Genomic DNA, 25010 nt, shown 5'->3' with positions numbered 1-25010 from the left:
TGTCACACGAAATTCTCGCTCACTCATTGATAAAAAATATAATTCAAATGCAAACAAGAAGTAGACTACAACAAAATTCAGAGCACTCAGTGCTAAAGTTTCATCGATTTGGCATTTGTATACGTATCATATGCAAATGTTTGTAGACACACACGATGCATATGTAAATTTAAATAAGAAAAAGTAAGAAAGAGCTATTTTCGGGTGCAATCAAGCATTTTATGTATATTCTAGCAACTTGAAAGAATCAAAGCTATGGTGTAAAACGTCAACCAGTGGATCGGAATCCAAGCAATTAAATTTAGATATCTATATCTTACATATATATATATTAGGGTTGTATATGTTTTTCAATCCCGTCACGAAATTTCCTTGAAAATACCCTAAAAAAAAATCCCGCAAAATCGCTATCGCTATTTTAAGTAAGGCTGTATGGAACTTTCATAGATTTTTTATCACACACTATTATCGAAAATTCAAATACAGCCTTATGCTTAAACATAAATATCTAAAAAATATTACCAGGATTTTCATTAAGTTTTTCATAAAAATTTTTTACATACAATCATCATTCATATGGAGATAAATACCAAAAAATGGATTTTTGAAAATCTGATTTAGTTATGTCCAGTTCTTAATGTTAGCTAAAATTTTAGAACAATTATTTTTTTTAAGCAAGAAAATATACCCTGTTATTGGCCTAATATATATATATAGTATAAAGTACTACTTATAGCAACATATTTGCAAAGTGTTTTTTAAAAAAAAAAAGAAAAGCTAGTATTAATATCTGTATTGATACGATTTTACTTATATTTATATTGTAATCAAATTTCGTATTTTTTAATTAGTTACGAAATAACAGGATATGTTAGATTGGGTTAATCTGGTAGGTCAATAAGCCACGCATAGACCAGTTTGGTCCTTTGCGAAACCAGATGAAGTTCAGTTGCTAGGTTCAAGAGGAGTAGTCATCCTTTAAGATGCTTGCGCTTGACGCGAATTTTAACAGACTCTGCGGCCTCACTACCGATACCTCCCCCAATGTATCATACCATGAGGACCCAGTCTTAGTTTTGCCAATACAAGACAAGTGCTCCTGACATGCTTCATTATTTCCCTGTTGCCTTGCTCTAGACATTTTCTGCAGTCTTCTCGATCTGTCAGCCCTATTTTGAGGGCGTGTGTCGCCACCAGACCTGTGACCTGTGACCTGTCAGTATTCCGATCATGTTCCTATAGTCTCTTCTATCTAGTGCCAATAGGAATTTTGTGTGCTACGAATCTACCGTTTTGAAATTTTCATGGCAGTTTTGCACCCAGGTAGCTCGTTCCAACACCTTTTTGATTTTCTTTACCATACTTCTGTCCAGATCATCGTATAGACAATGCATGGGTTTCCCAAAGTTGATGACTATTTCATTGCCCTCGATGCCCCAGTAGAAGAGAAGTTGCTTGCTTCTGGCAAAACTTTCCACTGCTGCCCTTCTTCCCAAGACACTTTTAGCCGATATGCGATACAAAGCATAACAGGATAATATTCTATGCCAAATTTGGTTGAAATTAGCCAAGCAGGTGTCGACATAGTATGAGTTCTTACATAAATGTGGACAGTGCTCCAAGCTCTAACGAATTTTTGTATATCATTTCTTTTTAGAAATTTTCAATATAATAGTTACATGGGAAATGAGCGGGGTCATAAACCGATTTCACCCATTATTACACTTTCAGAGGAGGTGCGGAAAAGATATGTTCTGAGCAAGTTTGATTGATTTAGCTTAAGTGGTTTGCGAAATATTTACACTAAGCCTATTCGAGGGCGAGGCCACGGCCACTTTTCCAAAATTTTTAAAACCACAGATGTCATTTTCTAAAGCTACCGCTATTATAATAACAATCTTACATCATCCCTGCTCGAGTGCCAAGTTATTGCTTGCAGCTCTATACTATGGTGGTCCGATATCAGTGGTTCCGAGAAATGTAAAGCTTCTTGGGAAGAAACGTTCGTGACCATAATTTCAGATTGATATTTCAAAAACTAAGATACTAGTCCCTTAAACTCTAAATCGTGGCAAACTTAATATACCTTGTTGAGGGCATAAATATTGCAAAATGTTGCACTGATCAATTCTTCATAAACAAATTTTCCATATGTAGCCACACGATTGTATTTGAACTTCGATTGTAACATACTTTTGACACAGACATGTTGACACAAATGTTGCAACACCGTGTCATGAACGTAGAACGTGTGAAAAGTATGAGTAGCAAATTTTCCTGACGACGCAACATTGATTTCCCACTTTGATATTCGTTATTTATTGTGATTGGAAAGTTAACAAGGAGAAGCTGCCATAAACGTAGACATATTGGCAGTGAGTGGCAGTTGCCGAAATTACATGTAAAGTATTTGAAGAAGATACTTTTGATTATAAAGAGTATCAACGTTGGAGCAATTTTATAATAAATATAACCTTATATATATATTGTAATGTATATTTAATGGTGGTAGTGTGGCATGCTATACAAGGAATATAAAATAGAATAATCTGAAGTAAAAGCATGAAAGACCGAGACCGAGACCGAAACCTTTCAGCTGTCATCTGAAAGATGTTCGTCCATTTGTCGTATGCCGCATTGCAATTATATATATTTACAGTTATGGACCCTTTGTGTTGAAATATAAAACGTTTATCTATTCATTGAGTTTACCAGGGATACGTTTTACTTTGAAAATTATTAACATTTATTTTTTGAAAACATAAAAACAATAAACATTATATTTTTTATAAAAATATATGAGAATATCAATATCGTACCCAGAAGATGAGACTTTGATATATTTAAGTCAGTATATAATGTTATATCACCCATTTTTAGATACTTTTTCACATTTTCTCCACATGCTTTCAACCAGTTTTTGATATCAATCCTTGGAGATTAAGTACAAAACCTCATCAAAATTTTTGAAGATTTTCCTTTTTTTGTCTTCCATAGATTTTCTATTGGGTTGACGACTCAAATAAAGATCGCTTTCTTTCGTTTATCAACAACGATTGGTCCGACACAATTGTGTTTAATGGTTTTATGTATACTTATGCTTATCGGCTTGCTTTTGGGGACGACGTACAATTGTTTTTCTGTCTGCCATAGCATGTGCTTCTAAAATTGAGTTGCTTTTTTGCTATGGGCTTTACCAAATACCAGTCGTGTTTGGAGGCCTGTTTCGTTTTTTGCTTGGCAAAATATACATAATGATAGTTTCGAAGCAAATTTCGAGTCAACTTGACACTATTTGATCATGCAATTACATTTCAAGGACAACGAATGGGTTTTCTGTTTCCTAAAAAAAATGTCAGAATTACGATATCCCATAGTCAGCTTCTGAGGCTTTGTCGGAGGTACAAGTCCACTAGAGATTTTTTTATGATATTGTTATAAAAAAAATTTCTGAAATGCTGATTGTAAAGATATTTACATATAAAAGCTTCGAACGATATCCTTCTTGTGTATTCTGAAGGTAATATAGAGTTTAGTGAATAAAACTAAATTGCCACATATATATTTAAATTTTATCCGAGAAAAAATTTTAAATTGATTTTATATTTGACGGAAAAAATAATTTATCATTCAACTCAAAATCCTTCAACTAGATTCCACCAAATCCGGGTGTGCTATATTACCGACATTACAGCCAGTACAAGATATTCAAATATTTCGGTTCGCTTTTAGTTTTGGTTTCTTTTTTTTATCGCCTTGGGATAATAAAAAACATTTAACGATTTGTTATTTCATTTATTTATTCTTTAGTATGACAGTAATCTTGTTGACAACACTTCTCTTCACTTCTCTGAATTGCATCTGCGCATGGGGATGTGTTAACGTCATTGTAATACAACACTGACCTCGCGTCGCAGCAGCAGCCTCGCATTGACAATCCGCAAACAAAACTTACATACTTACATATTTATATAGTTATGTGGTAAATTCCCCCATTTAACGTCTACATTGCAGTCAAAGAAAAATAATATTCGTAGTTATATAATGAGAGTTTACAAGTTGCTTCAAGCGAAACCCGCACAAACACTATATCACATACATTTTTATTTTCCTGCCAAAGCTGCCGACATTGATGCTCATTTACAAGCCCCACTCTCACAAATACACATACTACAGACAAGCACTTAAGTGCGATAAAAAATCGCAAGAAGCTCTCTGTCGATATATAAAAATTTACTATTCCACAAATGTGTTTGCGGTAAAATGCTGGGCTCGTCTGCACAAAGTGTATAAATTCCCATATAAAACAAAATTACAAATCACTGTCAGCATACAAACATATGTATGTATAGGTAGGGCTTGAGGTTTCGTTTAAATGTCATGTAGACTTTAAGACTTTGTCACTGCGCCGTAAAGATTTTACAGTTATGAATATGTTTTGTTACGAAAGAGTGAACATTTTGTTAAGTAAAGGCGGAAATAAAAAGCACAAGCGCCCTTGACCTACTGACTTTTGATATGATACCCACGCATTATAGCTAATAAAAAGTAGAAATAATAAAGAAAATGTGAAAGTAAACAAAAATCAAAAAGGTAAGATACGTGTTGCTCAGAGGAAGCAAAAATCGTTACAATATAAACATAGAGTTGAGTGCAAAGTAAGCTAACAATGAAGTAAGCAATATATAAAGTGACAACGGTGCGTATACGTAACTTTACAGAAAATTGTTTGTCTCAAAGATTTAAAACTTTCAGTTTCACTTATGCGTGTCAAGTTATAATCGGAAAGCTTAGAAATTATAACAAAGTAAATAAATTAACAGGTCAATTGAAAAGTCCCCGGCGTGACACGTAGAGTGTCTGGAGAAGTTCAAGCGTTATAAAACCGTGTTTTTAGCAAATTGTAGTATCGCAAAGTTGGAGAGTCTCTATAATCAGTATATCACCCTTGAAGGAAAAAAAACGAGTTTTGTCAAAACAATTTGTTTTACTATTATATTCCGGGGACTTTTCAATTGACATGTTATATGACGATGTCTATTTGAAAAAATAAAAGCACTGAACACTTATTTCAAATAAATTACAGAAGTTACCGAAATTTGAGAGTATTAGTGCACAAATTTTAACTTATTTCATGTTAAATTTAAGTTTTGAGCACATGGCCAGCGCAAATAAAACCATGATGGATTTATGATTAGTGCGAATGTGGCTATCTAAATAAACTACTAAACTGAAAACTCAAAAATAAAATTCGATTTTTACTTATTTTTTAACTTTCTCAATTTTTTTTTTCATTTATAAATATTTTTAAGTATTTGTTGCTTCATGTAATAGAGAGGTGTTTAAAGAATATTTATGTCATATTTCAAGTAAATTGGCCAATTAGAACTTGAGATATTCTTGCAACTGCTTTAAAAAAAAGTTTCGAAAAAATCGCTTTTTAAATTTTACATTCAGTCGCATATTGTTGCAGCCGTCCGCTAAGCCAGTACAGCTGACACGACATTAAATGGCTATAACTTTGGAAATAATTTAAATTGGAAAAATTATTTTCTGAATATATTTTTGAATAACTGTACTATTGAATTATGAAACAAAATGTAGATTTTGTCAAATTTCTAGACGAGAATACTTCCTTAAATAAAATGAAAAATACAACTTCAAACGAATCTTGAGGAAGTCGGTTAGCGGGTGATTGTCTACCGTATATGAGCTAACTCAGGGATGGCCTCACCATCAATCCTAGTAAGGACTGGTTTTATTCACTAGGAAGTACCAAATTTTGAAGGCGCATCTACCACTTATGGGGGGAAGGTATCTTGGGCCTGCTGATAACGATAAGTGAACCCAAGACGAGAAACTATCGTGGAAATCTAAAATAGAGGGAAGATAAAGGAAAGCTTCGGTTATCCTATCCTGTTGCAGGGGAACCATTCGCAAAAGGTGGAGACTCTCATCGAAGGTAGTTCTTTGATAGTTCTTTGGATTTAAGAAACCAAAGTTGAGCCTTTAATATTCTACGGAATTTTTGTTTGGTGAAAAGCGCTGGAAAAGACTACACTCACGAAAAAATTGGTGAGAGTTCAACGGCCTGCTCTCATCAGAATTAGTGGTGCACCACGATATATTTCAACACTTTCTCTTTGAATGTCCCGCTTTTGCCAGAACAAGGCAAAAACACCTCGGGTCTTATACACTTAGACATCCAGGTGATATAGCAAAAGTAGACATAAAACACCTTAGCAGATTTCTAATAGATTCAGGGCGCTTTGCTTATAGCTAATATCTAGCAACAGTAATTTTTTCCATTTAGCTTCACAAAGGACTGAATTAACGGTCTAAGTGTGATTCCACCGCCTAATATACTGTATTTTTTTAAATTTACTAAAAATATAGACAGGTGGCAACCCTTAAAATATGTACATCAACGTAAACCACTTTATATTGTTCGATACACATGAAGTCATATATATTATATAAATATACTAGTATAAAATAGAAGTTCAATGCATTTAAAAAATGCATAATTAAGTTTTAATAAAAATTTGATTTCTAGAATAAATCTAGTTTGATCATACTGTCAGAATATTATTGTAATAAAATTTTAGTTGAAGTAAAAATCCGATAACCTTTTTATATGATAATTTAAAGTTCAAGTTTACCTTACACAATATACCAAACAGAAACCACAAGTGTGTCATATATTGATGCATCGTGTCCATAGGTGGTGTGAACAAACTATAAACTTTAATTACCGCCACTCTCCTTTCACCACATTTTCCACCACAGACACTTTTAATTCGCTTTGCTATGAACGATTTTATTGCACCCATCTTATGGTTATACATTAGCTGTGAGTTAATTGTGTGCGAACATACCTGTGTACTCAAGGTCGAGGTCATCACAAATATAACAACAAACACAGCAGACAAAGTTTACGCTTGCAACTGCTTGGTACGAGCACAACTAACTTCTAGTTTGTTAAAATCCTGCCAAGTAAACAGTTGATTGGTGTAGTTGATTACTTACCGTTAGGTTTTCTTCACACACAAGTACGTACATTTGTGTTTACATGTGTATTTATGGGTGTGCTGGTCGGTGATCGATTTGTTTGTTGTCTATCGATGTGTGAACGTGTAACTATTAATTGTTGCATTGTCTGCCGAACAGACACTCACATACGCATACATATAACTATTTGAGTGGACTTCAGTGCATATAAAACATATTTACAAACAAAGCTTAGGTTGTGCAGTGCGGAAATTCATATTTCATATCAAAGTATAAGAATGTATTTATTCAACAGTTTTCTTTTTTTTTGCTTAATATTTAATAATAACTAAGATTCACATTTATTATGAAAATCGTTTCACAATATCAATAAAGAAGAGTTGCTTAAGAAACTATATAGAATTTTTTTTGAAGTAATGTCTAAGTTAATCGACAAAAACATGCTAAGGCTAAAAATTTTCCACTGTGAATTTTTAGTCAAACGAATTTTTGAAGTATTGCGTTTGCTTACGCAATTACTTTAGTTTATTAAAATAAAACTTATCCCAGATCCATTCCTGTTGCTTTCTAACTTGCCTTCAAAATGTGATTACCAACGTTATTTGATATAAAAAAGATCAAGAAGAATTAAGGTTATTTAATATAAAAAAAAAATATCTTTATATTGACTTTATGATCGTTGATCATCTATATGTATAACTTGTAGATTCTTCGGGTTTTATAAACTGCCCAAAGCACTATATATCCTTATCCGGGTATAATAATTTTGTATATTTTAGTATTGAGTGTTGAATTCATTTCTGAACTCTTTAAATGTCTCATGGTAAAGGCTTCAGTACATTACTTTCGTAAGCAATGGAATAACAAAAACCTTCAAGGAGAATAAGGTTACTTAATACAGAGAAAAAAATCTTTATATTGTCTTTGATCGTTGATCATCTATGTATATATATAAAAGGTCTGTCGCAAAAGAACAGAACTTTTTAAATATAACTGTTTCTGGTGGCGCCACCTATTGGTGGGTATATGAAATAAAAAGTTTGATCTCTTGTTGACATTTCGTAAAAATTTTAAGACAATTGGATAACTACAATCGATGTTATCGATCAAAAAGTGACAGCAGCTTTTGGTCATCGGTCGTAAAATGTATTTTGAACAAAGAGCAAATATTAAATTTTGTTTTAAACTTGAGAAAACGTTTACTGAAACATTTCAAATGATGAAAAAAGTTTATGGTGATCAGTGCCTATCCCGTAGTAATGTGCATGAGTGTGACGATCGGAAGTTGGGCTGGCCAAAATCATTGATTACCCAAAACAATATTGAAAAAGTGCAGGAATTTATTAAGAATGAGCCGCAATCTTCTTTGCGTTAAATGGAAATGGAGTTAAATATCATCAAAGACTCCATTCATCGCATTTTGATAGATAAATTGGGTCTACGGAAGGTGTGCTCCAAGTTTGTTCCGCACAAATTGACTGAAGAGCAAAAATTGCTACGAATCCAACATTCGAAGGACGATTATTTGACCAAAAATCACATTTTAACCATTAACCATTCCCCGTATTTACCTGATATGGCACCGTGCGACTTTTTCCTTTTCGGAAAACTTCATTTGCCCATGAAAGGACACTGGTTTCAGGACATTTCAGCTATCCAAAAGGCGACGACCGATATTCTCAAGAGCATTCCGCAAAATGACCTTAAACACTCATTTGAAATGCTAATTGACCGGGCTAAACGCTGTATCGAAGCACAAGGAAACTACTTTGAATAAAAAAATATAACTTTTGAAAAATATTAATTTTTTGTTGTTTTTTTTTAACAGTCCTGTTTCTTTTGCGACAGACTTTGTACTTTCTAGATTCACTGGGTTTTACAAACTTCGTGATAAAATTAACGTCCCTTGTTCAGGGTATAATAAAATAATATTTTATATATCTTAAGTGATATTGTTTTGAATACATTTATCAACTCTTTAAATGCCTCATGTTTAAGGGCTTAGTACATTACTTTCCTATGTAATGGAAAGATTTTACAAAGCCCCAGAATATGTGAATATTTTCAATTAAAAAGTGTAAACAGCTAACTGATCGCTTCTTTAAGTTTCTCAAATCAATAGCCAGAAGAGAGGCTGCTAAAAGGTCAGTATTAAGTCCGAAATTAAGGTCTAAATTGAGAAATGTTTGACTGGGAGTAAGAAAAAATAATTGAATTTTTGCTTTTGATCCAAATTGCCGGCTTCAGAATACCATGTTGATTATCTAACGGTTGTTCTAACCTTAAAGAAGACGTAAAAATTGCTTTCTAAATATTAACTAATATTCTATAGAATTTAGATTGCCACAGTAACTGGAGCTATCATATGGAAAAATCGAATTACAGTGCAACTAGGAGTCAATCTAAGGGAATAACTCTGCGATTCAAATCTAATGAACTTTGTGAACGGACATCTTGAGAACGCTACGCTAAATAAAAGCTTGTATTAAATTCGTATTATAACAATAGAAACAAGCAAGCTAATAATTATAACGATATTTTCCATTTGATATTCTGATATTTTTTATTATATTGTTACTAGTTGTTATATTAAATTTTAAACTTTGTTGGAAATAATGTAATCTTTCGGATTTTAGCTTCTATATTGTTAATAATTACACAAACAAATTAGCATTTCATGCTCTGGGCCCGCAGTTCCAGCCGTTCATACCCAAAAAAATTAAAAGGCGGTATTCGAATTTGCCAAACGATAAACAGTGGGCAATCTGTGCTTATACGAAATGACTTAATTTGCATGCGCACTTATGTAATTGTTGCTAATAAAAGTTTTTATACTCCAACCAAGTTGCGGTTTTTATTGCCATAAATAACAGTAATAACAAACTTACTTACTAACTGAATATTTAAGCTTGAAAATATGTAGCAGAGAATAATTCGTCGTCTTTGCGGCATTTTTGGCTATGAATTCAGTTTATATGCATCGTAAAACAGTACAAATTAGTTAGAAAGAGTATAAAATAAGAAAATATGTTAACTTAGGTTACACCAAAGTTAGAATACCCTTCACAAACAAAAAAGTTTCCATAAAAGTGCTTCAATCTAAAATATTTGTTCGAATTTTTATCTTTGCTTTAGCCAATAATTATATTCATGCCAAATTTCTTGAGAATATCTTGACAAAGAAAAAAGTTTTCTAAACAGAAAATTATGTCAAAGGAAACGAATATATCAAACTGATCAATGCCAAGACTTATTTGAAGTTAACGCACGTAAAAACCTACCGTCGGTCAACTGGTCTGAGGGCGCGCTTACAACAAATTCGGTACAAGAGATGCAAGCGATTTCTTCAGTGGCGCGCGATCAACGGTCATGAAAGTATACTTTATATAGAAGAACAAATATTTTCTATAGAAAATTTTTTAATAAGCAAAACGACAAAATTTACCCACTTTCTAAGATGCAAAAAAATGCCAAGAATTCTACGTGGTCACCATCTGGCTGCTGTAATAGTTAACGGTTCGGTTTATAGTCTCCTGTAAAGGCGTTACATCACTCACTTCTATGGAAAATGGATTAAATCTGGAATAGAAGTGTGTCAGCAGTATGTCTTAGAAGGCGTGGTAAATAAGCAATAATGTCCTCGTTGAATAGCATTGGGTCTTTCAGAAATATTCTACTCGAGCACACAAGACAAAAACCACCCAGCAGTGCCTTAAAATATATATGTATTCTTGGCGTCAAAGCCGCAAATAACTAGTCATCTGGAAGTCCAGATTTGAATCTATTAGACTACAGTTTTTCATTCAAAATTAGAGAACACCGTTGGAAAATTTGGAATTTCAAATCTTGTGAATTAGCTATAACCGAACATGAATACTGAAAAGAACTGCAGTTCCTCATAATTTTGTTATATCAAAAAACATTGTGCACATAAATTTTAGTACCTTTAATACCAGATATACATATCTACATATAACCACTAGCTAAACTATAATACTTAATAAACACTTAAGAGTTACAGCTTAATACAGTAAATACTCAAGAAACTTTATTCTCATTTCTTATCCACAAGTCTATGTCCTTGACCTTTAATCGGTCTACTAAAAGTAGTTGCCTTTTAACCTGCGACAAATCGCATTCGTCGTAAGTCACATGAAGAACTGCGAAATAATAAAATGGCAAAAAATGCGTAGCGGAAAAATGTAATAACCAAGCGGTCCACAAAGTGAAGTTTTACGCAGTAGACCAAAAAATTCGCAACGCAGCGGAAACATTCCAGTTCGAAATGCCGAAATAATAAAATAAAGGAAAATGATGTATTAGAAGTGGAAATGCCGGCGCGACTGGCATATAAAAACAAAGTTTAGCATAAATAAATATACAAAACAAAACAATTTGCATGCAATTAACATGGCTAAAGCAACATTGCCCAAAACATTCGCGTGAGACTACAATCAAACAATGCTCATACTAATAACTTGAATGTGTGCAATGAACTCACTCAAATGCTTGCTGCATGGACTACATTGCCCAAATTTGACGCGAAATGCCAGCTGGTAAATAGTTAACGGTAAAATGTATAAATTATAAGCAAAAGCTGGTAATGCAGACTATAAAGTTATGAGAATGCATATCGACACACAACCAAGCACAATAGAACGAAACTTTGGGAGCATTTTCAACACTTCGCACTTTGACCGGCACAAGTTAATTGCATGTATGCATGTGTGTGTGTGTGTGATACCATGAATTTGTGGAATTATTTTCATATTTGTTGGGAAATATTAAGGTATGCATACATATATTCTATGAATTCCAACTAGCCACATTTCTTTTGCACAATTCCGATGTTACGTATACGCTCTGTTGAGTTTTATCTCACAAACTTTCGCAGCAGCGCACGTGTACATGGCTTGAATAATAAAAACAAACTGCTTTTGTCGAAGTCTCTTTAATGCTTGATATCTTTTCTTAAGTGTTATATTTTATAGTTCAATTTCAAAGCTAAATGGTTATTTCATATTATAGTAAGGCATAATTGCTGTGGAAATGCCTATATGTACCTACTAAGATACATTTTTTAATTGCTTACTAAAAATTACACACTTTAAGATAGTATATTGAAAAAAATTATGATGTATGTTTATGAAATATACTAGCTATAATTTTTGTTCATCTCTGGAACCTGAATAAATTATATTTTAGTAGCTAATCGTTTCAAATAAATGCCATACAACTAGTTATTAAATGGAAAGCCCCAATTTTAGTAAAAAAATGTACCTTCAAACCGTATCCAAAGGGCTTCTATATTTGGTTTTCAACATTAACTACGGCCTTTGGACTTCTCGGTTCTTTAAATTTGGGTTGACTAATATACGTGCTTTTATTTTCGGAGTCGGATCAGGTCAAATTGACAGATTTAAGGGACGGGGATACCATTTTAGAAATTCGAAAAAATCGATTTTTTTTTGCATATTTTTATAGTATAACCCTTCAAGAAAATGTTCCTAAGAGGATTTTTCGAAATTCAAATTATTTTCCGAGTTTAGCTCATTTTATAACTCCGACTCCGACTGCGCGCGACTAGTTTTCAAATTTTAAACTCGTTTTTCGCATAACTACTTTTCTAAAAACGGTGTGCATGATATCTTAAGTTCTACTCAACCGATTCATATAAAATTTTACACAGAGCTTTCAGAGAATTTTTTTTTTGTTTTTAAAAAATTCCGAACCACAAAAAACAGGGAAAATACGAAACTTTTTTCAAACCACCACCATTTTATAAATTTTTTTTTCAAAAACGTTTCGTAGTGTGATAACTACACTTTTACTCTTCACGGATTTCGCATAAATTTTCAATTTAGGTCACGGAAAGGATTTATATCCTGCACACCAGGACAAGCCATTGTTTCATCAGTCTCTACTTCGCCGACCTGCAGTTTTTATACTCTCGCAACAATGTTGCTAAGGAGAGTATTATAGTTTTGTTCACATAACGGTTGTTTGTAAGTCCTAAAACTAAAAGAGTCAGATATATACCAAAGTGATCAGGGTGACGAGTAGAGTCGAAATCCTTCCGTCCGTCCGTCCGTCTGTCCGTCTGTCCGTGCAAGCTGTAACTTGAGTAAAAATTGAGATATCATGATGAAACTTGGTACACGTATTTTCTGTCTTCATAAGAAAGTTAAGTTCGAAGATGGGCAAAATCGGCCCACTGCCACGCCTACCAAATGGCGAAAACCGAAAACCTATAAAGTGTCATAACTAAGCCATAAATAAACATATTAAAGTGAAATTTGGCACAAAGGATCGCATTAGGGAGGGGCATATTTTGACGCAGTTTTTTTGGAAAAGTGGGCGTGGCCCCGCCCCCTACTAAGTTTTTTGTACATATCTCAGAAACTACTATAGCTATGTCAACCATACTCTACAGAGTCGTTTTCTTCAGGCATCTCTATATACAGTTCAAAAATGGAAGAAATCGGATAATAACCACGCCCACCTCCCATACAAAGGTTATGTTGAAAATCACTAAAAGTCCGTTAACCGACTAACAAAAAACGTCAGAAACACTAAATTTTACGGAAGAAATGGCAGAAGAAAGCTGCACCCAGGCTTTTTTTAAAAATTGAAAATGGGCGTGGCCTCGCCCACTTTGGACCAAAAACCATATCTCAGGAACTTTTTCAATGAAATTTGGTATATTATTTTCTTTTAACACGTACGTTTCGGTTGTGATTCAATATAACGCTATTTCGAAATGATCAATTAAATGAAGCGGAATAAAACTTTACAAAAATACGGTATTTGAAAAATATATAAATGACGTATAATTAAATCTCGATTATCACTTTATCATGCGAGAGTATAAAATGTTCGGTGACACCCGAACTTAGCCCTTCCTTACTTGTTATTTTTGTTTATCGCGTCAAAAAAATACCTAAAATTCGGGCTTCCAAACCAGAATACCCCTTTATCGTTTCAAATGGTACAGAACTGCGATATATGGAGATTATAGACAAACTTACTAATAAGTACGGATGCTTCTAATTTTAATTTATTTAAATTACTATTAATAAGTGTATCCCACAAAACTTGTCAAGTATGTATGCTTGCAAGTGGAAATGCTTTTGCTTCATTGAGATATTTTTTCATAAAATAAGTGTTTTTAAAACGTACTTAAATGTAATTGCCTTCTAAATAATTATCAGAAAGGAAAACTACGTCTCCCGTCCCTTTTTATACTCTCGCAACAATGTTGCTAAGGAGAGTATTATAGTTTTGTTCACATAACGGTTGTTTGTAAGTCCTAAAACTAAAAGAGTCAGATATAGGGTTATGTATACCAAAGTGATCAGGGCGACGAGTAGAGTCGAAATCCGGTCTGTCTGTCCGTCCGTCTGTCCGTCCGGCGGTGCAAGCTGTAACTTGAGTAAAAATTGAGATATCATGATGAAACTTGGTACACGTATTCCTTGGCTCCATAAGAAGGTTAAGTTCGAAGATGGGCAAAATCGGCCCACTGCCACGCCCACAAAATGGCGGAAACCGAAAACCTATAAAGTGTCATAACTAAGCCATAAATAAAGATATTAAAGTGAAATTTGGCACAAAGGATCGCATTAGGGAGGGACATATTTGGAAGTAATTTTTTTGGAAAAGTGGGCGTGGCCCCGCCCCCTACTAAGTTTTTTGTACATATCTCGGAAACTATTATAGCTATGTCAACCAAACTCTACAGAGTCGTTTTCTTCAGGTATTTCCATATACAGTTCAAAAATGGAAGAAATCGGATAATAACCACGCCCACCTCCCATACAAAGGTTATGTTCAAAATCACTAAAAGTGCGTTAACCGACTAACAAAAAACGTCAGAAACACTAAATTTTACGGAAGAAGTGGCAGAAGGAAGCTGCCCCCAGGCTTTTTTTAAAAATTGAAAATGGGCGTGGCGCCGCCCACTTATGGACCAAGAAGCATATCTCAGGAGCTACTAGACCGATTTCAATGAAATTCGGTATATAATATTTTCTTAACACCCTGATGACAAGTACGAAATATGGGTGAAATCGGTTCGCAACCACGCCTTCTTCCAATATAAAGCTATTTTGAATTCCATCTGATGCCTTCTTTGTATAATACGAGTATAAACATTAGGAACCAATGATGATAGCGGAATAAAACTTTACACAAATACGGTATTTGAAAAATATGTAAATGACTGATATTGAAATCTCGATTATCACTTTATTGCGAGAGTATAAAATGTTCGGTGATTTATTTTTTTACTTGTTATAAATTCTTTTGTTATATTATTACAATAAAACCTGTATTATTCTCTTTCTTTCAGATTTGCGAACTGCATTCGATCTCTTAGACAGAAATCGTGATGGGCGTGTCACAGCAAATGAGCTGCAGTTTATGTTGAAAAATCTTGGCATAAATGTGCGAGACGAAATCATACACGATCTCATACGCGAGGCAAGCCATTCTGGTGAGTATACAAAATTACCTTTCGAATTTAATGCAATATAGCGAAAGACGTTTGCACTAAAATGTTTTATGAAAACTCGTTCATATTTCTATAGATTTCTAATGATTAAGAAACGATAGATCTAGAAGTAGCAAAAAATTCTCATTGGAGCATCGTAATGCTTCGTAAACGAATAAATATGTATATGAAGAAAATGCAAAAGCGATTAGTGGAAAAAAGTCTGTCGTGTGTATAAATATACTAAATAAAATAAGGAACAACATTTTTCTAATAATATACTTGGTCGACATGTGAAATAAACTAAAACAAAATCAGACGATTCATTAAACTTGTTTTAGAATTATTCACTGCTTACGAGGGATACCTAAAACAAAAATGTTCGCAAATTTATGCAATTTTTATAATAAATATATTGTGATTAAAAAGTACTCGGAAATTGTAAATAAAAAGCAAAATATTTAATTATTTATCAATATTTACTTTGTCGCCTTCAAAGTAATCTCCATCAATGATTTTTTCAGTACTCGAAACACTATTCATAAGCATCTTCAACTTCTTCTGTGAATTTTATTTTCATTGATGACTGAAAACGGGTTCTACGGAGCGACAAACCACGAATATTGAAAACAACAATGAGCATCACCTTATTTTTGAACGGCTGTGGCGCGGTTTTTTGATTTCGTCTCGTTTTTTCCCTCCATTCCGACCATTGTTGACTTGTTTGCATGACAAACTCAAAAGCCCACGTCTCGTCGGCAGTTATAATGCTCTCTATGTATGTGGGATCGGAATTCGTGAGAGATGTCGAGCTCTCATGCTCTCTTTAACACTTTCCTGACGATATTCGAGCACCAAACTCTTCACTTCTTAATATTTTCATCAGTTGAAGAGGTCGAAAGTCGTCCAGAATGAGGCATATCTTCAACGATCTCTCGACCGTCTTTGAAGGCTTTCTAGCACTCGCGGACTTGTGTGTTTGATAAAACTAAATCACTGTAAGTCTTTTCCATCATTCGCAAAGATTCTGCAGATGCAATAATACATAATAAACAAGTAAGGAAGGGCTAAGTTCGGGTGTCACCGAACATTTTATACTCTCGCATGACAAAGTGATAATAGAGATTTCATTATACGTCATTTAGATATTTTTCAAATACCGTATTTGTGTAAAGTTAAGCTATCATCATTGGTTCCTAATGTATATACTCGTATTATACAGAGAAGGTATCAGATGGAATTCAAAATAGCGTTATATTGGAAGAAGAAGATTTCGTACGTGTCATCAGGGTGTTAAGAAAATATTATATACCGAATTTCATTGAAATCGGTGGAGTAGTTCCTGAGATATGATTTTTGGTCCATAAGTGGGCGAGGCCACGCCCATTTTCAATTTTTAAAAAAAGCCTGGGTGCAGCTTCCTTCTGCAATTTCTTCCGTAAAATTTAGTGTTTCTGACGTTTTTTGTTAGTCCGTTAACGCACTTTTAGTGATTTTCAACATAACCTTTGTATGCGAGGTGGGCTTGGTTACTATCCGATTTCTTCCATTTTTGAACTGTATATGGAAATGTCTGAAGGAAACGACTCTATAGAGTTTGGTTGACATAGCTATAGCAGTTTCCGAGATATGTACAAAAAACTTAGTAGGGGGCGGGGCCACGCCCACTTTTCCAAAAAATGGCGTCCAAATATGCCCCTCCCTAATGCGATCCCTTGTGCCAAATTTCACTTTAATATCTTATGGCTTAGTTATGACACTTTATAGGTTTTCGGTTTCCGCCATTTTGAGGGCGTGGCAGCGGGCCGATTTTGCCCATCTTCGAACTTAACCTTCTTATAGAGCCAAGAAATACGTGTACCAAGTTTCATCATGATATCTCAAGTTTTACTCAAGTTACAGCTTGCACGGACGGACAGACGGACGGACGGACAGACAGACATCCGGATTTCGACTCTACTCGTCACCCTGATCACTTTGGTATATATAACCCTATATCTGACTCTTTTAGTTTTAGGACTTACAAACAACCGTTATGTGAACAAAACTATAATACTCTCCTTAGCAACTTTGTTGCGAGAGTATAAAAATTCCCAAATTTTTTCTTGTACATACTCTTGCCATAAAAATAAGACTAAATGTTCATATAGTCAATTGCTCTTAAGGAAGGAGAAGTTTTTACAAACTACTTGAGTCATATAACCAATGGCACTAACTATCAGTTTACACAAAATCTTATAAGTAATACATTACCAAGCATTTCAATCCCCCACGAAGTAGTTAACGAGGTGTTAAAGGGTGCATTGTACATAAGTATACATTTACATACTTATATGCTTTTCTTCTATGGTGGAGCTGTACCCTTCACTGTCACTTTCAGATTCCTGCTTGGTAATCGTATTCTCACGCCATTTTATCTTACTCACTGGGTGCTACAGATTTTATGATGCAATTTGTTTGCATTTCACTTTTTGTGGTTGACAGTTTTGCAAATTTATGAGTGCCCAACGTTCAAGTTCACATAAATATCAGCATACTACACACATACGTTACATACTTATTACCTCTGCAACTTGGAATCACACACTTGCAGCCAAGATTCATAAATTTAAGCAAACTATTTATTTAAAAGCATTTGACAACATTTTGCGAAAAGTTTATGAATAATTATAAGTGTTGTTTGCTTGTTAACGACAATTACATGTAATGCACATACATGCCTATATACTATATGCATACTACTTCATGTACCTCGCTCTAAAAAGTATGCTACGAATTTGGTTATACTTTATTAGATAATGCTTGGTTAGCTTCATTAAAAGTTGCGTGTTGCAATAAAATCTAATTTTATGATAATTGCTCTTTTCTATTATTTTAAACACTTTGCGTGCCCACATAACTTTTGTGTCAGATTTAAATGACAGCAATAATAATAACGAGTTGTTAAGGTAAAATCCTTGACTGTGATAAGTGTCATTGTATTTAGTTTAGTTAAATGGATTTCGTTTAAGTTACTTTCATATACCTTATGTTGATTACATGTTCAGCAATTGCTGTCACTAGAGATAATTTTGATGGCTTTTTGTTGCTCTAATACCAAAATTAAAATATAATTATACATTCGTCTCTAACAATACATTTTTTTTCATGTTTAGTGTGTTAAATCATATATTTACTGTGTAAGAATACTACGTTGTAAGCATCTGGAGTATTATACACTGGAGGAGGTATAAATAGTGAGTCATCCTAAAGAGTGACTACTGCTCTTGAACCTAGAAACTGAACTTCATCTGGTATCGCAAAGGACCAAAACTGGTCTATATGTGGCTTATTGGCCTTTAACCTAACCGAACATTGTGGGTAAGAAGTCTCAAATACTGAAGGCATTTCGAAACCAATGTATTATTATTACAGATTAGCCCTTCGTTGCATAGCATTGCATATATGCAATGTTAACTTCTCGTTGATCTGGCAGCTTTGTACATTGTTTCTTAATTTACAGTTATTCTTTCGCCAAATGAAAATTATACCTTATCACTATTCTCCTTTGGTTTAGTTTCGCAAATATTCTTGAGTTTTTGTGAATTTACGTAGCAAAGAGTAAACTCCTCTCTGATAAATAAAAAATGCAGTGCTAAATTTTCATTATTTTTGTGAATTATTGAGAATGTAGAATAAAATGTAAGTATTTCCTATTAGTTTGGAGAGCTTCTTACCCAAATAACAAATTCGGTCTTCACACGAATTATTTTTACAAGAGTTATAATGTAGCATTGCACATGTGCAATACCATGTATTTAAGCCTAAAATTTTACTTGTAGAGCGCTTACTTATAATAATAGCGCACCAATAATAGAAAACTTGGATGAAAGCAAAGATGAGTATTTAGATGATGGTGATGAAGCAAATTTTGAATTTGATTTACATCAATACGAATACAACCAGGAAGAAGCAAGCCAACCAATACATATTTTTAAAGAAGTTAATGTTATAATAAACACAGGATGATCAGACGATCTCATGGAAATTTATGCACTTGTCAAAAAGACCCAGAGAAATGAATGATATAGACAAACAAGATCTGAAAAAGTTTTTACGGATATGTATTGTGATGTCTATTGTTCAAATTCCTAATATTCGAAGATATTGGACGCCAACATTAGGCAAGAAATGAACACAGGACACTATGTCAGTGAATAAATTCGAAAAAATTAAAAGTTGTATGTTTTGGCTGGTATATCTAGATACAATTACAACTTCGAAATATATACTGGCCAAGAGAACAACAGCATCAATAGACTTCGTGAGGAAATTGATTTGGGATCAAGTCCCAACATAGTTATAAGATTACTAAGGGATATTCCCCCATATAAGAACTAAAAAGTTTTCTTTAATAATTACTATACATCTTTTGCCACCTATGTAAACGTGGAACTTACTCACTGGGAACAGTTTGTCGGATCCGAATTCCCAATTTAAAGCTTCTAGACGAGAAATTATGATGAAGAAAGCACACAAAAAATCCTTTGAATATGCAAACGTGGATAACTTTCATATATCTGAAGTTTCCTGAAGAGATAATACAATCGTAAATTTGATTTTAAGCTACTGTGGCAAAACTCCAGAGCTAGCAGTTGAACGGTTTGAGGCGAAATTTGGACGGAAAATAACAGTCGCTTGCCCAAACGTTATACTAAAGTATAACAAATTCATGGAGGGTGTTGATTTGCTAGATTTGCTATAGGCCGATACAAAATCAAAATACGCTCTAAGAAGTGGTATTTGCGACATATAAGTATAATCCTTATACTTTATTTCTATAGAAAGCACCAGAGAAGTGGTCCCATCACTGAAAATGAAGTACGGTTGAACCACATGCAAATCACCAAGTTGTGACGGATATACGTACATATGTTAGGTGCAAAAACGTGAAATTAATTTGTGTTTCAGCAAATCAAGAAATTGTTTCAAAAAATTTCATATAGAATAAACTGAAATTTATTTTAAAATTAATGAATTTACTTCTGTCCACTTTTATTCAATAAAATAAAAAGCGTATCCACTCTGTAATAGATTATAAGATTATAAGATTTAGGATATAAGATTTGCTGCATGATATTGCATATATGCAATGTTACGTAACTCTGTTGCTAGAAACACGGCAATCATAAAATTTCAAATTTGTCATCTTATAATAACCCACATTAAAAATATGATTCAAAAAAATTTTTGTTCTCACGGGAATTAAATCATGCAACGAAGGGTTAGGGAAGAAATATGTCAGCAATTTAATTATTTTTAAATATAGATAAAGATTGGGTATGATTTGCTGACTTTTTTTTACAAATTAATTCAAACGTTTCAAAACGGGGAAGCAGAGGAAGAGGAAGACCTCCACTCCGTTGGAAGGACCAAGTGGAGAAGGACCTGGCTTCGCTTGGAATATCCAATTGGCGCCACGTAGCGAAAAGAAGAAACGACTGGCGCGCTGTTGTTAACTCGGCTATAATCGCGTAAGCGGTGTCTACGCCAATTAAGAAGAAGAAGAATTCAAACGTTTAACAATCCAAAACTTGCCTATTTACTTTTGTCTTGCAAACACTACTAATTCAATTCTATTTATCACACCTCATTGGTCTACTAAAAATTCGTCAATAGATATTCAATATAAACAGTTAAATTTCTAAAACAAATGCAGTTAGTATTAAAACAACTATAATAAGTAGGTTGTCATTTTTACTACCCAGAAAATCATGACTACACACAGCGCAACTCATACAGCGTTTGCATAAGAAAGGGTTGAACGATCACGCGTACACAAGAGTTCCGGTTAAAAATGTCAATTTAGCCTTAAAAAACTCATTGAAACTTTAACAGAATTCTCTGGTAGCGGTATTGGGTAACTAACCGGTGACTTAACCGATAGTTTCTAAAACTCACTAACTTGCGCACTTTAAACTTACATTAACACTTTTTGAAATACCTATCTAAGTTGTCTCTGTATGAAACATAATATACTACTTTAAGGGGTTCATTTTCGTTGATTTATTTTTCCATTTTTTTTAATGTTATCCAAGTGCATCTTTTCATGCCTTCAACATAGGTTAAAGATAGCGAGTGTGAGTATATAAGAAAAATCACTACTGCAATGCTTATTTACTAAATTATTGCAAGACTTCATTGTATACTTTTAATATTTATTACGATTAAGCGGAATTTGACTTCAATGTTTTACGTATGTATTTATAATAAGCACTTGCACGTTACTCATACGCCATGTATTGCTTCAAATTTATGTAAAGTAAATATGCCTAAATTAGAACTGAACTTTTTAACTCTTAACCATGTGGCAGTAATGCGTTTACCACAGCAATGTCGGCAGCAGATGCTGCAATGTTTTAACCTCACAAACTCAACGACTAATTATCGCCCGCGGCGAAGTTTTCATGCACAAAGGCTAAAATGGCAAAACAATTTGCGTTTCACTTTATAACATGGTGAAGGAGAATGCGCTGTAAAGGACTTGCGAAAATGGCGGAAATTAATCTTTCAAGAGTTAAGATTTATTGACAACAATTTCAAAATTTGCCCGTTTTAAAGATTTTTAAAGAAGTTATTATAAATACTGAAGCAAGGAAAATATATTGAAAACAAAAAGCTAGCTAATAACAAATTTTGGTAATTTCACTTTATTGTTATGAGCACTAAAGTATATGAATGAGTCCAATACGGCAAAGAGCTCTTTTAGTATTTTTAAGACAAAAAGTATAAAACTCTACTGGAATAGTTTTCTTCTGTACATAAATTTAAAAGCACTGCATATCTGGACGTATTTCATAAACTTTTTTATATATTTTTTTATTTATATTGCCACCAATATTTTCCAGTTGATTGACTTATAAATTGCATCTTCTTATTCACTCGCTCCATAACCTTTCGATTGGCAGTAATTTTTCTCCTTTAGAATGTCTGTCAAGCAAGATGCATGTGGAAATTGAATACCATCGGTGAAGATATTTAGAACGTGGAGACATGTGGCATGTACATGCTTGTTGATATGTGTATATATGTATGTATGTACGTATAAACATCGTTCAACAAGTAAAGTGCCAGCATAGAAAAATGACTGTTGTTGACATCTGACTGTTTTAAGGTTAAGTGACAGCGTTAACACCGATGTTCAAACAAAAGGCGGTATACCAAGACATAAATATATTATTATTATTAAATATTTAGTGCTTCAATATGTATCGATAAAAATATGAAGGAAGCGAAAGGAAGACAAAAATTAAAGTAGTGATTTGAAGCTGACAGGAGTTGTGTATTTATTTATAATAAATGTTATTGAAGAAACTTAAAAGTTTGTATGCCCTGAAAAGATAAGTATGCCACAAGATTTTTAACACCAAGGTGAGACCCTCTAAAATATATATATATAAAAATGTACAGTTTTTGAGTAACCGATCTAAAATTTTGCATAAGTCTTTTTCTTGCCAAAAAGCTGCTCATTTGTCGGAACCATAGATATAGCATATAGCTGCTATACAAGCTGAGCGACCAAAATCAACTTTTTTATTTGACAAGATATCTGTACAATAATCTAACGCTAGAATCTTCGAATATATATAATATTTGTATATATTTTAGTTTTCCATCAATGTCTTTTTGAAATGCTTATTCTGCTTTTTGATTTTTGGAATTCACAATCCAACACTTTTATTATTTTGCCTATTAATGCCATTAAATCCACTGTGGCTTTAAGATGGCTACTCTATAGCAATCAGTTCATCAGTTCAACCGAAGGTAATTCAATGCCGGTGTAAAAGTTGTTTAAATAAGTATGAAAGTAAAATTATCCAGGGGCTGCAATCAATTTCCTTTTATGTACTAACACAAAAAATAAAGTTTGACGATGTCCCGAACGAATATTCATAGAATATTTGTTTGTATGTAAATTTGTAATTAAATTGAGCGCATGGTCAATTGAACTGGTGGCAAAGCAGTCGGAAAAGTCTTTTATGTGTTAATTTGCTTTGACGATATTCAAACTTTGTAGGCGTTGAAGCAATAGACCTTGCGTACAAAGTCAAAAATGTGCTTATATGTATATTAGAGTGTTCGTTAGTTAAAACGATGATTTTTTCGCAATCATCCTCTGAGGTTTGATTTTTTGCCATAGAAAATAGTATACAATATGAACGAGCTCTTTAATAGCAATATATACCTTGCTTAAATCACTAACTGTTTATAACATGGAATTTTGCAACATTTTGCTTTAATAAAGTAAACTTTCAAATTTCAAAAAGTGTTATTCTAACCAAATTCTCTGCTGTATTGTTAAAAGTTATACGCAGTTACAAGTGATTTACATATTCCATATTGCTCATACGTCATGGCGCACGTATGAATATAGTACAATTGATGCATAACTTTAGCTACATATTGCTGAAAGGAATGTTTTTCAGAAAGTTATTAAAAATTTTGTATTAGAATATGAATTTTTCAAAGTTACGGGTTTATTTGCTATGGAGAAAAAAAAATTGATAGCAAAATATCCAAAAAAAGCCTGTTAAATATATGTAAAAGGTAAAATGATTTAAATTTAAAATAAAAAGTTTATTTACATGGGATATTTTTTTAGAGCAAAGATTTGAGGTTTCAGAGTTTGCAAAAAAATCAACGAAAGATATTACGGACGCTCTAATATACAGATGATAGTACAGATGATAATATATTTATTAGTAGTAGTGGTAGTAGTATAAAGTGTGTGGTAATATCAATATTTGTTCAACTATGTAGCTGTTTATATTGACTTACTATAAATTGTTCAAATATTTGATTTATTAAACGTTGCGATGGTGGGAATTTTAAAGTAAGTGGAGGTTTTTATATTATATATCGGATTTATAATTTGAAGGCACTATTTCAAGAACAATTTCTTGCATTATATAGCAAGCGAATTATAGCAAATACTTTTATCAGCAGTCTATTACTTTCTCTTTCTCGCGGCATCATGAATTTTAATACTTCATAATGTTTGTGTCAGTGCAATGCATTGAAAATATGCAAGAGTTAGAGTAATTCATAAAATAATCCTTAATTTAATACGCAAGAAATTTTTATATTTATGTGTATCTCTATATTTATATACAACATAATATATGAGTACTATATGCGTGCTCCTTTCTCTTTTTCTATACGCGTATATGTGTTTTTATATATACACATCACAACATACAGCGATTTATAGTCTTAGCACATGTGCCCGCTTTGACAGAAAATCATCCTCCTTGAAAACGTATTCCCAGCACGTTCGGGGTCAATCGCCACTCAAGTGTTAAAAGACGTTTGTTATTCTATATTAAATTGCAGAATTATGTATAGGCAGATATAAATATGAGTGAATTCTTGGTGCGAATTTCATATTTATTTATATTCTTGGAAAGGATTTGTATGATTGTTTATATTATATGCTTATAAATATAGCATTACGCACTCATAACGTAAA

The 25010-nt window shown here is 33.2% G+C and overlaps 1 protein-coding gene across 5 annotated transcripts in view; it reads left to right on the top strand.

Annotated features, from left to right (window-relative positions):
• Nucleotides 1-25010, top strand: part of LOC126761376 (calcium-binding protein E63-1) — a 147215-nt gene that overhangs the window by 86613 nt on the left and 35592 nt on the right. For all 5 annotated transcript variants that reach the window (XM_050477480.1, XM_050477479.1, XM_050477483.1 and 2 more), the window contains one exon: nucleotides 15362-15505. In XM_050477480.1, coding sequence (XP_050333437.1) covers nucleotides 15362-15505 — 144 coding nt within the window. The remainder of the gene's footprint in view (nucleotides 1-15361; nucleotides 15506-25010) is intronic.

This window comes from Bactrocera neohumeralis, chromosome 6, assembly GCF_024586455.1.
Source record: "Bactrocera neohumeralis isolate Rockhampton chromosome 6, APGP_CSIRO_Bneo_wtdbg2-racon-allhic-juicebox.fasta_v2, whole genome shotgun sequence".
Taxonomy (NCBI): domain Eukaryota; kingdom Metazoa; phylum Arthropoda; class Insecta; order Diptera; family Tephritidae; genus Bactrocera; species Bactrocera neohumeralis.
This window is presented reverse-complemented; position numbering and strand designations above follow the sequence as displayed.